Genomic DNA, 16,263 nt, shown 5'->3' with positions numbered 1-16,263 from the left:
GAGGGATAGATAGATAGAGGGATAGATAGATAGAGGGATAGATAGATAGAGGGATAGATAGAGGGATAGATAGAGGGATAGATAGAGGGATAGATAGAGGGATAGATAGATAGAGGGATAGATAGATAGAGGGATAGATAGATAGAGGGATAGATAGATAGAGGGATAGATAGATAGATAGAGGGATAGATAGATAGATAGATAGAGGGATAGATAGATAGAGGGATAGCTAGATAGAGGGATAGCTAGATAGAGGGATAGCTAGATAGAGGGATAGCTAGATAGAGGGATAGCTAGATAGAGGGATAGCTAGATAGAGGGATAGCTAGATAGAGGGATAGATAGATAGAGGGATAGATAGATAGAGGGATAGATAGAGGGATAGATAGAGGGATAGATAGATAGAGGGATAGCTAGATAGAGGGATAGCTAGATAGAGGGATAGCTAGATAGAGGGATAGCTAGATAGAGGGATAGCTAGATAGAGGGATAGCTAGATAGAGGGATAGCTAGATAGAGGGATAGCTAGATAGAGGGATAGCTAGATAGAGGGATAGCTAGATAGAGGGATAGATAGATAGAGGGATAGATAGATAGAGGGATAGATAGATAGAGGGATAGATAGATAGAGGGATAGATAGATAGAGATAGATAGAGGGATAGCTGGAGGGATAGAGGGATAGATGGAGGGATAGATAGAGGGATAGATAGAGGGATAGATAGAGGGATAGATAGAGGGATAGATAGATAGAGGGATAGCTAGATAGAGGGATAGCTAGATAGAGGGATAGCTAGATAGAGGGATAGATAGATAGAGGGATAGATAGAGGGATAGATAGATAGAGGGATAGCTAGATAGAGGGATAGCTAGATAGAGGGATAGCTAGATAGAGGGATAGCTAGATAGAGGGATAGCTAGATAGAGGGATAGCTAGATAGAGGGATAGCTAGATAGAGGGATAGCTAGATAGAGGGATAGCTAGATAGAGGGATAGCTAGATAGAGGGATAGATAGATAGAGGGATAGATAGATAGAGGGATAGATAGATAGAGGGATAGATAGATAGAGGGATAGATAGATAGAGATAGATAGAGGGATAGCTGGAGGGATAGAGGGATAGATGGAGGGATAGATAGAGGGATAGATAGAGGGATAGATAGAGGGATAGATAGAGGGATAGATAGATAGAGGGATAGCTAGATAGAGGGATAGCTAGATAGAGGGATAGCTAGATAGAGGGATAGATAGATAGAGGGATAGATAGAGGGATAGATAGATAGAGGGATAGCTAGATAGAGGGATAGCTAGATAGAGGGATAGCTAGATAGAGGGATAGATAGATAGAGGGATAGATAGAGGGATAGATAGAGGGATAGATAGAGGGATAGATAGATAGAGGGATAGATAGATAGAGGGATAGATAGATAGATAGAGGGATAGATAGATAGATAGAGGGATAGATAGATAGAGGGATAGATAGATAGAGGGATAGATAGATAGAGATAGATAGAGGGATAGCTGGAGGGATAGAGGGATAGCTAGAGGGATAGCTAGAGGGATAGCTAGAGGGATAGCTAGAGGGATAGCTAGAGGGATAGCTAGAGGGATAGCTAGAGGGATAGCTAGATAGAGGGATAGCTAGATAGAGGGATAGCTAGATAGAGGGATAGCTAGATAGAGGGATAGCTAGATAGAGGGATAGATAGATAGAGGGATAGATAGATAGAGGGATAGATAGATAGAGGGATAGATAGAGGGATAGATAGAGGGATAGATAGATAGAGGGATAGATAGAGGGATAGATAGAGGGATAGCTAGATAGAGGGATAGCTAGATAGAGGGATAGCTAGATAGAGGGATAGCTAGATAGAGGGATAGATAGATAGAGGGATAGATAGATAGAGGGATAGATAGATAGAGGGATAGATAGATAGAGGGATAGATAGATAGAGGGATAGATAGATAGAGATAGATAGAGGGATAGAGGGATAGATAGAGGGATAGATAGAGGGATAGATAGAGGGATAGATAGAGGGATAGATAGAGGGATAGATAGAGGGATAGATAGAGGGATAGATAGAGGGATAGATAGAGGGATAGATAGATAGAGGGATAGCTAGAGGGATAGCTAGAGGGATAGCTAGAGGGATAGCTAGAGGGATAGCTAGAGGGATAGCTAGAGGGATAGCTAGAGGGATAGCTAGAGGGATAGCTAGAGGGATAGCTAGAGGGATAGCTAGATAGAGGGATAGCTAGATAGAGGGATAGCTAGATAGAGGGATAGCTAGATAGCGGGATAGCTAGATAGAGGGATAGATAGATAGAGGGATAGATAGATAGAGGGATAGATAGATAGAGGGATAGATAGATAGAGGGATAGATAGATAGAGGGATAGATAGATAGAGGGATAGATAGATAGAGATAGATAGAGATAGATAGAGGGATAGATAGATAGAGGGATAGATAGATAGAGGGATAGATAGATAGAGGGATAGATAGATAGAGATAGATAGAGATAGATAGAGGGATAGCTGGAGGGATAGAGGGATAGCTAGAGGGATAGCTAGAGGGATAGCTAGAGGGATAGCTAGAGGGATAGCTAGAGGGATAGCTAGAGGGATAGCTAGAGGGATAGCTAGAGGGATAGCTAGAGGGATAGCTAGAGGGATAGCTAGAGGGATAGCTAGAGGGATAGCTAGAGGGATAGCTAGAGGGATAGCTAGAGGGATAGCTAGAGGGATAGCTAGAGGGATAGCTAGAGGGATAGCTAGAGGGATAGCTAGAGGGATAGCTAGAGGGATAGCTAGAGGGATAGCTAGAGGGATAGCTAGAGGGATAGATAGAGGGATAGATAGAGGGATGGATAGATAATATATATTGTTTTGCTTTATTTGGACATGTATATGTAGGAGTAGCATAATCCTTTATGCACTGCCCAGGATGTTTGATGAATTTTTTTTTCAGACACAGTCCATTCACCTTCATTTTCTGCCTATTCACAGGGAACAGCAGTGAGTGTCCTGCTCCTGGAAATGCAGCCGATGACACCGTCTGTGTAGACCTGGGAAAATGCTTGAATGGGGAATGTCGTCCCTTCTGTGAGATAGAGATGAACCTCAAGTCTTGTGCCTGCAATGGTGAGGGTGTATAGCACAGACACACACCGCGGCCGAGCCGTGCACTGAGCCGTTATCCCGGACCATCACTAATACCTAATCTGTCCCCATTTCACACAGACTTATGACATGTGAGGGGTCACTTAACTCCAGGGGGGGTCTCCGATTTTAATAAACTCTATTAGGCAATTTGGTAATTTCCCCCATACCGACTCTCCTTTAGAGGTTGGCTACAAGTGGGTCTTGCGCTCTCCGGAGCCTGGCACATCTGTACATCTCTGCACAGCCCATTAAAGACCACCTGTCATCAGGTTCTGCTAACTGAAGTAGTGACATGGCCAGATTGACGCTGAATAAAATGGTACTGCAGTGAAGAAATCCGCTGTGTAGATTGTGTGTAGAGTGCCGGCCTGTGAGGAGTAGGGTCTTTGGTTCACCCCCGGCCCCTCCATTGTCTCTGGTGTTTATCGTTTTCTAGTTTAATTTATGCCCCAGCAGCGTCCTAGAAAAGGACAGAACTTGTGCACATTGATCTTCTAGCAGTCTCCAGTAAAATGGCAGCGCATGCACGCATTGAGATCTCAGTTTATCACTGAGCCAAGATCTAAATCTGCGCATGCGCCACCTGAGATCTTGTAACACTAATGAGTCACATGACACCGGGAAGGAAAAATGGATAATTGGGCACAATTTTGCCATATTCACTTTGGGGTTGTTAAGATCTGAGGTTGTGGGTTGTATTAATCACCTAGGCAGTTTATATTTATTCATCTGTCCATGGTCTTACAGCAACTCCGGGTAGATGGCCAAAATGAGATGCCCCCCGTCCACGAGATCCCAAACCTGGATTTGTTGTTCCACTGCCCCCCATACCAGTGATACCCACTGTCTCCCAACTTTCGGTTTTCCCACAGCTTTTGTATCTCCCGCCGGTATGGTCTACAGTCATAGCCTATGCTCCTCCAGTTGATGGATACCACGACCATAACGTGTATCCTGCACCAGCCGGCAATAACCCTCATCAGTATCCTAAGCACCCCAAGCCAGCCGCCTCCGGTTTGAGGCTAGATCTGGGAAACACCCTCCCCCCCAAAGCTAACTGCATTGGTGGAGGTATTTTTCTGAGGCCCCCTGTGGTGACGTCTCCACTGAGTCTACTATCACCATCCATATAATGGCACTAGTGGCTCAGAGAACAATTGCTTAATTAAGGCCTCTGCGACACTAACGAGAGTAATAGAATTATTGTTTACTTTAATTACCAATCTTGTGCCTGGCCTTCTATATACATAAGATCAGATGGCAGGTGTCTGCTTTATGGCCTGGGGTCTGGATGAGCATGGTATGTATGTAAAAATAAAAAATAAATAAATCTTTATTTTTATATATCGCTAACATATTCCGCAGCGCTTTACATACATCAGGAACACTGTCCCCATTGGGGCTCACAATCTAAATTCCCTATCTGTATATCTTTGGAGTGTGGGAGGAAACTTGGAGTACCCGGAGGAGACCCCCGCAAACACGGGGAGAACATACAAACTCCTTGCAGATGTTGTCCTTGGTGGGATTCGAACCCAGGACCCCAGCGCTGCAAGACTGTAGTGCTAACCACTGAGCCACCGTGCCGCCCTGTGAATTGTGTCTCCCACATGTTTGAATTGTGTCTCCCACAGCATCCCTCACGATCCATTAATATCTTATTGTGCACCTTACAGTGATGAGCAAGAATATATCGAATAAAACACAACAATGAGATTGGTGTAACCAGCGCTCCGTGCTGGAAAAAGTCCACATTCTTTAGAGCTGAGGACTCTGCCCTACATCCAATAGTTTTTAGTCTGAAGCCAACTCCTCATAGGGAGTGTACTCACTTTTCTATTCTGTACATATGACTTTTCAGCAGTCTCATTATCATCACAGGTAACCTCTATATACAGTTGATAACACAGGATCTCCGCTCACAATTGGTGATGTTACATATCACTTACTCCCTGCACAATGACCTTTGCAAAACGTTACAGCATGATTAGAAGACGCTTCTATAGAAATCAGCAGGGTCCGTGTCAGTCCCTTGTTGAATACTTATATTAGACCTGATTGCACCCTCACTTATCAGCTGTACTTGGAGCCGGCGGCAGCAGGAAATGCTCAGTTCCGGAGCTGCCATGTCTTCAGATAGCGGTTGCAGCTGGGTACTTTACATCCGCCTCCTATTGATTTAAATAGGAGTCAGATGTGCAGTTCGCGGCTGCTATCAGAAGATGGGAAAGCTCCGGAACTAAGCATTTCTGGCCACCTGCTGCCGGCACCGGAAACAGCTGATCAGCGGGGGGTGTCTAGTGTTGGACGCCAGCTGACCAGACATTGATGACTTATCCTAAGGATAGGCCATCGACATTAAAGTAGTGGACAATCCCTTTAATTGATGTAACATTACTGCACAGTGTGGCGGCCACTAAGGGGTGAATAGGAGGTTACTTCTTTGACTAGGGCGGCTTTCACACTACATTTTTTTAACATGCGTCCTGAACGTTTTTTTAATGCAAAAACTGATCCAGTGCAAATGCGTTTTCATTTCAATGCATTTGCAATGGACTCGCGTCAACATGTGTTCACCTGCGTTTGCGTGCGTTATCGTGAGGATCCAGCGACTTGCAGTTTTTTAACATTTTTCAAAAACGCTACTTGTAGTGTTTTTGAGCTGCGTCCAAATACTGCAAATTGCTGGATCCTGACTATACTGCATGTGAACGCTGGCATGCTGATAGACAGGATCCTGCTTGCTCTACTGAGCATGCCCAGAAACCAACCTCGGGTGATCAGTCCCTCCCCCCCCCCCCCCTCTCCTCTCTCCCTCTCCCCTGCCTGAGAGCTGTGGAGGCTAGTAAACAAGGTAAACATCGAGTAACTTGCTTGGATACCCGATGTTTACCTTGGTTACGTGTGCAGGGAGCCCGGGTCCTATTAGCTGCAGATGCTCGTAACCAAGGTAAATATCGGGTATCTTGCTTGGATACCCAATGTTTACCTTGGTTACGCGTGCAGGGAGCCCGGCTCCTAGAAGCTGCAGACGCTCGTAACCAAGGTAAATAATGGGCATCCAAGCAAGTTACCCGATGTTTACCTTGGTTACGAGCCTCTGCAGCTGTCAGATGCCGGCTCCAAGTCTGTCACGTTCAGTTCCCCTCACTCCCGATCACATGACTCCAATGCCCGCACATAAACTTCAAGTGACAGGATCCTGCAAAATAACACATGCGTTTGCATGCGTTTTTCTCTGTAAAAACAGGATCCGCTTTTACAGCAAAAAAACCGTTCATGACGCATGTTAAAAAAAACGTAGTGTGAAAGCAGCCTAACCTCTAGCTCCCATTGAGCTCTATAGTATGTAATAAGCACCCTCTAGTGGCAGATGCATAGAATGGAAATCTATGACTAGAAAGAAGGGGAATTGGAACTCTCTCATGAGACTTTTCCATATTTTTTTTGGGCTCAAATTGGGCAATAGTCTGGAATATATTGTGTTTTTCTTTCAGAAACGGAGCACTCCTGTAAAGTGTGCTGCCGGAACAGTGATGGGACCTGCAGCCCGTACACGGACGCCTCCAAGCAGAACCGCTTGTTACGGAAAGGAAAGCCGTGCACCGTGGGCTTTTGTGATGGCAATGTAAGCGGTCACCTCTCTGTATCTGTTCGCCTTCATTGTGTCCTGATATTTAGACCGGGATCTCATATTATGGGATTCACCATGCGCACAGTGTATAGAACAGGGGGCGACGCACAAGTGCTGCCCGGCTCCTGACATCTGCATTTGCTCCTGGTGAATAGCTGTGGACAGGAGCTGTCGTCCGTTCTCCTCTGCAGGGTTACGTGTCACTCTCTATTAGACGTGTAGTAATGTGCTTTATCTTTTATTATAGGGAAAATGTGAGAAACAAGTGCAAGATGTGATCGAGAGGATCTGGGACTTCATAGACAAACTGAGCATCAATATGTTGGGTGAGTGATTTCTGTGTAGCTGCGTCCTAGAAATGGTCCACCCCAACTGCTGTAACTTAGGCCGGGCTTACACACTGCCTAGGCTGGACTCAAATCAGTCTGTAGATTGGGCCTCATTCATTATTTCCTTTGTGCAATTCTTCATTTGCGCCTCATTTATTTATTTGAATTTTCACCTTTTTTAAAGTCTCTTTCAGTGTAGCTTTACTCTATTTTGTTTTCTCCTGATTCATCATTTGCTACTTTTCAAAAAGATAATATAATAATAATAATATTTATTCACTTATATGGCGCCATTAATTCCACAGCGCTTTACAGAAATACTGTCCCCATTGGGGCTCACAATGTAAATTCCCTATCAGTATTTCTTTGAAGTGTGGGAGAAAACTGGAGTACCCGGAGGAAACCCACGCAAACACGGGGAGAACATACAAACTCCTTGCAGATGTTGTCCTTGGTGGAATTTGAACCCAGGACCCCAGCGCTGCAAGACTGCAGTGCTAACCACTGAGCCACCGTACAGTGCTTACCACTGAGCCACCGTACAGTGCTTACCACTGAGCCACCGTACAGTGCTAGCCACTGAGCCACCGTACAGTGCTAGCCACTGAGCCACCGTACAGTGCTAGCCACTGAGCCCCCGTACAGTGCTAGCCACTGAGCCACCGTACAGTGCTAGCCACTGAGCCACCGTACAGTGATAGCCACTGAGCCACCGTACAGTGCTAGCCACTGAGCCACCGTACAGTGCTAGCCACTGAGCCACCGTACAGTGCTAGCCACTGAGCCACCGTACAGTGCTAGCCACTGTGCCGCCTGATACAAAATTTGTTGCACATCGACTCCAGTCCTCCCTCGGGAACGATTTTATGTACGCCAGAAAACAGTTTCACAATGTCTCTGATTCTTTGGGAAACGTGACTTTTGCACTAAATGGTCCCTAAAAAAAAGTTAATAACAAAAATGAAGATTTTTTTGATGTTGCGCAAAATTCATGAAACGCGTGCTCCATTTTGAAGGATTAGGTGCAAAAAAAAAAAAAATGCAACGAATGCCACAAGATTAAACAGAAGAGTGTCAAGAAAATGCAAATGATGAGTAAGGGCCAATGTTCCCATTTAATGACAGCATCACCTGCTTTAATCTCCTATTCCTAGCATTTGCCATAAGTGTATGGTAGATGCCGGTCACATCTATAGATCTTGAGAATGGAGTCCCTTTAAAACTCTGCAAAGTAACGCAGGGAGGAGCGACGGGAACCAAAGCTGCCGCTTACTGTAGCCGGTCAGGTGGTAAACCCAAATAATCGCAGTCGTCATGTTTGGCACAAATACGGTCATCATCAATTCATTTTGACCAAATAATAATAAAACTGAATTCGCTCTTCTCAGGCGCCGGTTCCCGTCGTCTCGTTTATGGACCTTTACTAGCGGAGATCCTGTGTGCGTTGGTTTTATCAGGTTTTATTCACTGTTATTATTTTATGTCCGTTTTTTTCTTTCAGGCAAATTCCTGGCAGACAACATTGTCGGATCAGTCATCGTTTTCTCTTTGCTTTTCTGGATCCCTCTCAGTATTCTCGTCCACTGTGTGGTGAGTGTATCAGAAATATCCTAGGATTAATTGGATCATACAAAGGGTTCCCCCCACTTTTACCCAAAGTAGGAAACTATATTGCCACGGCAGAAATGAGTTGTGCCGGCGGCTTCACTACCTTACTAACCCGCAGATATCGGCTGCAAAAAAAGTTGGGTGCATCCAGATGACACCAGAACCAAATCTATCCATTACAGGCCATAGAAATCTGAATCTCCTGCGCTGCCCCCTAGGTTTTACTTGCTGTACTGCCTCCATTTTTATGAAGGTAAAAACCAAGGATGCAGTTGTACCGCCCCTGCAGCGGTCGAACCGCTCAGATCCGGGGGTTGCTGTGGCTCGAGGGTCTCCGGACCTGGGGGATCGCAGCCACTTTAAATGCAAAGGGGGTATTTACAGGGGAGAAGAGTTTGTGACGCCACCCGTGGTTCGCAGTAAGGGGAGTACCGCTGCCGATGGGAGTACCCGGGGGAGATGGAGTGGGGCAGCCAGATGACATTCCCTCCAAGGGTAGGGGAGGCCTCGGGACTCTGGATGATGGAGGTATAGGGGAGCGTGGTGCAGATTGGAAGCAGGGGAGGACAGCGTACTCACTCAAGCAGTGTTGGTAGTGATGCGACCGCAAAGCAGACTCTGACACAAAAGTAAACCAAGTCTCTGGGTGCCGCTGCCACTTGAGGGGAGCTCGTCCGGGAGTCCGCTCCCTTTGGTATTGCTGATGGTCTGTACCTTGCCTCCATGCACTGTATTTTAGATGTTCTGAATGACCCCTATGCTTGAAGCTGTCAGGGTCCCGCTCCCACTATTAGGTAGGGAAGCTGTGTTCTCTATGGCTGACACTTGGGATTTCAATGGGCCGCATAAGGTGGAAAGCCCTATTCCCCTCTTTGTGTTGATGCCTTCGATCTCTGATCTCTTGGGGAAAGTTCATAAAGAGACTATCCTCCACAGGTTAATTATGAGGTTGCGTGAAGCTACTCCCTGATCTAGGGTCCAGTACCTCGCCGTGCTCTGTACCGGTTCGGTTACTAGGTACTCCGGTGCCGACCGTTCCCCAAAACTAAGCCTGGCACCTTTCTCCAATACCCTGCGACCGGGTCTCCAACTCCTTCAGTCCCAGACCACCGCCTGTGACCTAGCCAAAAGTCCCCAAGGAGCTCCAGCTCACAGCTCCTCACTCTTTGGGAGCTACCACTGTTCTGACTAAGCTTTGCTCTGCACTTCCTCTCTCTGACTTCCTCCCTCCCACCAGTCTGCCTGACCCCTAGGCGGGTGGCCCTGTTCCAGCTAGACCACCCACTGGTGTGCTGACAGGGTGTGGTGTGAGGTGTGACTAGGGTTTGAATGCTCATGGAGCAATACCAAGGGTTAGGATCCCAGAACCATGAGGGGTGGAGTGCTGCACCAGAAGGAAAGGGGTGCAGTACCCTGTGACCCCCTGACTAGTTCAGGGGCGTCACACAGTAATGACAATTGTGGATTTTTACAGACTGTCTAGTTTGCACTGGTACGTGGCTGCGTCCTGCAGGGACCATTAGGCAGCCGAGAGGTGGGGTTGTCCCCTAGGATGGCAGACCGTTTCTGAGAAACATCTCGTAATTTCCGTAAATGCAGTTCTGGAGGCACCGGTGGAGACACTGGAGCTCATTGTGCAGGGGCTGAATGTATTGGTGAAGTCTCCATCGCAGCTTGAACTGATCGATCTCCCCGAATGCTTCTAATTCAGCGATGGCTGACGTTTTATACACCGGTAAACGCCTGCGGTTTTTTTTTTCTCTAGGATAAGAAGCTGGACAAGCAGTATGAAGAAAATGCCAAATCCTTGTTCTTGCCAAGCGTAAGTGTTCATCCTATAATGGGGTTACTTCATTATTAGGTTTACAGGCACTTTATCTTCTGTATGGCTCTAATAAAATTGCTTATTCTACATGTGGCCATTGACATTACAGGGATTCTCCAGCATCATCGGGTGAGAGGTGATGATGATAACGATGGTGAGCATGAAGGATAATGTTTCAGCAGATATCATATACACATCCTGGCAGTTGTGTCGAGAAAGTGTCTTTAGCGTCTCTGACCTTCAGTTATGGAAAACAGTGGCATTGACGAGTCTCTAAGGCTTTGTGCATGTTCCCCCTGCAATTCATCTGAAAGAGCTCCCCATAATATGACCATAGTGCACAGCAATGTCAGCGCGATACTGCTGTGTAGATGTTCTGTCTTATGTCACTTCTTTGAACTGCTTCGCGGTTCGGAAACCCTGAAGCGGGAAATATAAGTGACATGTTCATTCTTCATGCCGCTTTAGCTCAGAAGCAGCGAGCTCTCTATACTTCACACTACAGAGAAATAGATGATCCTCCGCAAGAATGACGGCAAACCCATGTCAGGACCGTCGGCGGTTTCCAGAAAGGGCATCACCTTGGAAATGTCAGTGCTTGCCCTGGCGTCTAAGGGTATGTGCACACTATCAGGACACGCTGCATTCTGTCCCGCAGGGCTACGAGTATTCTCCACAGAAGACTACAGCTACCTGTGCCGACGATCTGCTGCGGACACCCTGCGGAGAACACTCACGTCTCCGCAGCAATAATTTGACATGCTGTGGCTCAGGAGCCGCATCGCAGGTCAGTTTACACTGCGGGAAAAACAAGCACAGTGGGCATGGGATTTCTATAAATCTCCTCACTGTGCTTTTACTGTACAACGCAGCGTTTTGGATGCAGCAAAAACACGCTGCGTCCAAAACGCTGTGAACCCTGATCGTGGGCACGTACCCTTAAGGACGCTGTGTGCGCATTTCCTTGAGAAGATTTTCTGCCTTTTATTAAAAGTGTATTTTCAAGTTTATTATTATTATTTATTATTATAGCGCCATTTATTCCATGGCGCTATACAAGTGAGAGAGGGTATACATACAACAATCATTAACAGTACAAGACAGACCGGTACAGGAGGAGAGAGGACCCTGCCCACGAGGGCTCAGTCTACAGGGAATGGGTGATGGTACAATAGGTGAGGACAGAGCTGGTTGCGCAGTGGTCTACTGGACTGAGGGCTATTGTAGGTTGTAGGCTTGTTGGAAGAGGTAGGTCTTGAGGTTCCTCTTGAAGCTTTCCACGGTAGGGGAGAGTAAGATGTGCTGAGGTAGAGCGTTCCAGAGTATGGGGGATGCACGGGAGAAATTTTGTACGCGATTGTGGGAAGAGGAGATAAGAGAGGAGTAGAGAAGGAGATCTTGTGAGGATCTGAGGTTGCGTGCAGGTAGGTACCGGGAGGTCATAGATGTATGGAGGAGACAGGTTGTGCATGGCTTTGTATGTCATGGTTAATGTTTTGAACTGCAGTCGTTGGGCGATGGGAAGCGAGTGAAGGGATTGGCAGAGTGGCGAGGCTGGGGAGTAGCGAGGGGAGAGGTGGATTAGGCGGGCCGCAAAGTTTAGGATAGATTGGAGGGGTGCAAGAGTGTTGGAAGGGAGGCCAGAGAGCAGGAGGTTGCAGTAGTCGAGGCGGGAGATGATGAGGACATGCACTAATGTTTTTGCTGATTCTTGGTTAAGGAAAGCACGGATCCGGGAGATATTTTTGAGTTGTAATCGGCATGAGTTGAATGGATGTGTGGCTTGAAGGGATAGAGCAGTGTCGAGGGTTACTCCAAGGCAACGAGCTTGTGTCACTTTGGAAGTTATTCCCTAGCATGTTCCCGATCCATGGGTGTCTGACCACTGGAACCCCATAGATCCTGAGAACTTGTAGCTCCGGAAACCCCGGGTGAATGGAGTGGTGGTCGATCATACACACTGCAATTCAATTCATTGTAATGTGAGTGCCGAAAATCAGCCAAGCGCAGCTCTCGGCGCTCCCAATAAGAGTGAATGGAGCGGCCGTGTGCATGATCAACCTCAGCTCCATTCACGTGGTGGTCCCAGCAGTCCGTTATCCCCCAACCTATGGACTAAAACTTCCAAACTTGAGAATACTAGTTTAAGATTTACTCAAACAACTGGGATAAATGTAGCACCGGGCCCGGCGACCTGAGCAGAGGAGCACTGTGCCTATGGAAAAGATGGAGGAGCATCAGTGCTGCCTCCAGGAATCCACCAGCCCCTCGTTGTGCTGATATTGGAGGTCCCGTATGTGCTGACCACAGATCATATACAGAGGATCAGTGTCTAAGGCCCAGGAAATCCTTTTAGATACCTATATCATGGAAACTGTGTCTGGTAAACGGACGGTTTAAATAATATCCAAGCCAAAACATGTTAATTGAATGGTTTTTTTTACATATATATATATATATATATATATATATATATATATACACAGTACAGACCAAACGTTTGGACACACCTTCTCATTCAAAGAGTTTTCTATATTTTCAGGACTCTGAAAATTGTAGATTCACACTGAAGGCATCAAAACTATGAATTAAAACTTGTGGAATGAAATACTTAAAAAAGTGTGCAACAATTGGAAATTTGTCTTATATTCTAGGTTTTTCAAAGTAGCCACCTTTTGCTTTGATTACTGCTTTGCACACTCTTGGCATTCTCTTGATGAGCTTCAAGAGGTACCGTAGTCACCGGAAATGGTTTTCCAACAGTCTTGAAGGAGTTCCCAGAGATGCTTAGCACTTGTTGGCCCTTTTGCCTTCACTTTGCGGTCCAGCTCACCCCAAACCATCTCGATTGGGTTCAGGTCTGGTGACTGGGGTGTTACGCCAGATGACCTGGTCTCCACACTCTCCTGCTTAGTCAAATAGCCCTTACACAGCCTGGAGGTGCGTTTGGGGTCATTGTCCTGTTGAAAAATAAATTATGGTCCAACTAAATGCAAACCAGATGGAATAACACGCCGCTGCAAGATGCTGTGGTAGGCATGCGGGTTCAGTATACCTTCAATTTTGATAAATCCTCAATAGTGTCACCAGCAAAGCACCGCCACACCATCACACCTCCTCCTCCATGCTTCACGGTGGGAACCAGCCATGTAGAGTCCATCCGTTCACGTTTTCTACAAAGACACGGTGGTTGGATCCAAAGATCTAAAATTTGGACTCATCCGACCAAAGCACAGATTTCCACTGGTCTAATGTCCATTCCTTGTGTTCTTTAGCCCAAACAAGTCTCTTCTGCTTGTTGCCTGTCCTTAGCAGCTATTTTACCATGAAGGCCTGCTGCACAAAGTCTCCTCTAAACAGTTGTTCTAGAGATGAGGTGTATCCAAACTTTTGGTCTGTACTGTATATACCGGTGTGTGTGTGTGTGTGTGTGTGTGTGTGTGTGTGTATGTATGTATATGTGTGTGTGTGTGTGTGTGTATATATACATATATATATATATATATATATATATATATATAATATATATATACGGTATATGTATATATACGGTATATGTATGTGTATATATATATATATATATATATATATATATATATATATATATATATATATATATATATATATATATATATATATATATGACCTGACCACTGAGCCAGGGTCCTGCAAATTTATTCATGCCCCTTTACTAGAAACATGAAAAATGGACATCTGAATGGGGCCTAACATGTATTCCCCTGTTTAACCCCTAAATGACAAGCGCAGTACACATATGGCACTCGATTGGAGTGAGCCAGCCCGTCATAGCAGATAATGGCCGTGTTACTCAGTAATCATCTTCCTTTAGTAACCTCAGGCTGATAAACTACTCTAACCACCCATCAGCCCCCCCAGGACGTGATTGTGGGGTGCGGATGGGTTGTCATCATAGCAGGAGGCCTGCTGAAGATGTGGTCTGTCAATGCTCCATGGGCGACTGTGCATTGTGCCATATGCAGTAATACTGTGGTATTGCTGCATATAGTCTAAGCAGATGGACGATGGAAGATTCAATATCCCAAAGGGGAATAGAAAATAAAGTAAAACGTAAAAAAAAAATGTTTTAACAAATATTTTAAAATAAATAAAAAAAAAAATATGAAATTTGCCCCCAACTTTCCCCCCCATTAAAATAAAATCTTAAAAAATAAAACAGATAGGGGTGTCTATTCTCCGTGTCTGGCGCATCCTCTTTCGGGCATCTTTGTCCTCTTCTTCTGAAGCCTGGGTGTATGAGGCGTCCTACATCATGCACACTTGCCGGCATTGAGGTCCTGCGCAGGCGCACTTTAATCTGCCCTGAGCAGGTCAGATCAAAGTATTGTAGTGCGCCTGCGTAGGACCTTAATGTTGGCCTATGTGCATGACTTAGGACGCATCATGCACCCAGACTTCAGAAGAAGGAGGACAAAGATAGCCAAAAGAGGAAGTGCCAGACACATAGAATGGAGACACCCATCTGCACCGTACTGACCGGTTTGGTAAGTATTATAAAGTCATTTTTGCGTTCTACACAGCAGCCTGGGCTCTTATATGCACCATTCTAACATGCTGTATATAAGAGCTCACTCATGGTGGCCACAGCTCATAGTCACCAAATCTGCTGACAGGATCCCTTTAACCTGATTGGTCAAATTGATTTTTTTTAAAGGAGAGTAAAATATGAGAGTCTAAAACAATAAATTGCCAGATTCTAAAAAGAAAAGTAAACCTAGCATAATAAATAAGCATGTGTCAGCACTTTCTCCTTATTCCTAAAACTTGCAGTTTGGGGGGAGGCTCCTGCTGCAGCCAGTTGCCTTACACTCATAGACGGTGCGATTTAAGGTTTGTTGTAGGGAAGAACTGGGAAATATGATGTGTTCTTCATGTTATATTTTCATTCTTTTCCTGACAGAATGTGGAAATGCTGAGCAGTATGGACTCGGCTCCTGTACGTATTGTGAAGCCTTTCCCATCGTCCCAACCCAACACCCGATTCCAGTCTTTGCAGCAAGTGCCAGTAGCTCCCAACTCCGCTAAGGCTGACCATCAGAGGATGGATACTATCCAAGAGGACCCCAGCACAGACTCACACCTCGATGACCAGTTTGATGATGACCCCTTCCCCAACAGCGGTTCTCCTGCCAAGTCTTTTGAGGACCTCACCGACCACCCGGTCACCAGGAGTGAGAAGGCCTCTTCTTTTAAGCTCCAGCGGCAGGGAAGAGTGGACAGCAAGGAGACGGAGTGCTGATAGCCCCGGCGCTCAGCCCAGCGCTCAGCCATGACAATCACATGCGTGTCTGAAGACAATCTACATGAAGCCCCTCCATTGTGCACTGTTTTCTGAAGTCGCCAGATGTTGTATATATTTAATATTTTCTGCCAAGTGTTGTTTTGTACGCCCTAACACATATTCTTAAAGGGAAGTCTATTTATGATTAAACGGCTTTACACTGCTTTTGTAATGGGATGATTGCAAACTATTCCTTTTATCCTTAGAAATAACCTCTCCGTGGTGCAGATTCACAGTTCTATGTCATCCGGCCACGACGTCTACCTATGCAGAAAACACGTCCCTTTCAGATGCTGTTACACTAGTAACCCAATGTAAAGGGTACCTGTCATGTTTCCCAAAAACATGGCCATGCTCATTCGCCCACAACTACCGTAGATAACTGTT

General features: G+C 45.8%; 1 protein-coding gene across 1 annotated transcript in view; it reads left to right on the top strand.

Annotated features, from left to right (window-relative positions):
• The window catches only part of ADAM17 (ADAM metallopeptidase domain 17), a 145,274-nt gene extending 129,235 nt beyond the window's left edge, over positions 1 to 16,039 (top strand). The window contains exons 15-20 of the mRNA XM_075341098.1: positions 3,005 to 3,139; positions 6,658 to 6,788; positions 7,042 to 7,120; positions 8,625 to 8,713; positions 10,497 to 10,553; positions 15,496 to 16,039. Coding sequence (XP_075197213.1) covers positions 3,005 to 3,139; positions 6,658 to 6,788; positions 7,042 to 7,120; positions 8,625 to 8,713; positions 10,497 to 10,553; positions 15,496 to 15,834 — 830 coding nt within the window. The 3' untranslated portion in view covers positions 15,835 to 16,039. The remainder of the gene's footprint in view (positions 1 to 3,004; positions 3,140 to 6,657; positions 6,789 to 7,041; positions 7,121 to 8,624; positions 8,714 to 10,496; positions 10,554 to 15,495) is intronic.
• Positions 16,040 to 16,263: the final 224 nt, after the last annotated feature.

This window comes from Anomaloglossus baeobatrachus, chromosome 3, assembly GCF_048569485.1.
Source record: "Anomaloglossus baeobatrachus isolate aAnoBae1 chromosome 3, aAnoBae1.hap1, whole genome shotgun sequence".
In the NCBI taxonomy this organism is placed as follows: domain Eukaryota; kingdom Metazoa; phylum Chordata; class Amphibia; order Anura; family Aromobatidae; genus Anomaloglossus; species Anomaloglossus baeobatrachus.
This window is presented reverse-complemented; position numbering and strand designations above follow the sequence as displayed.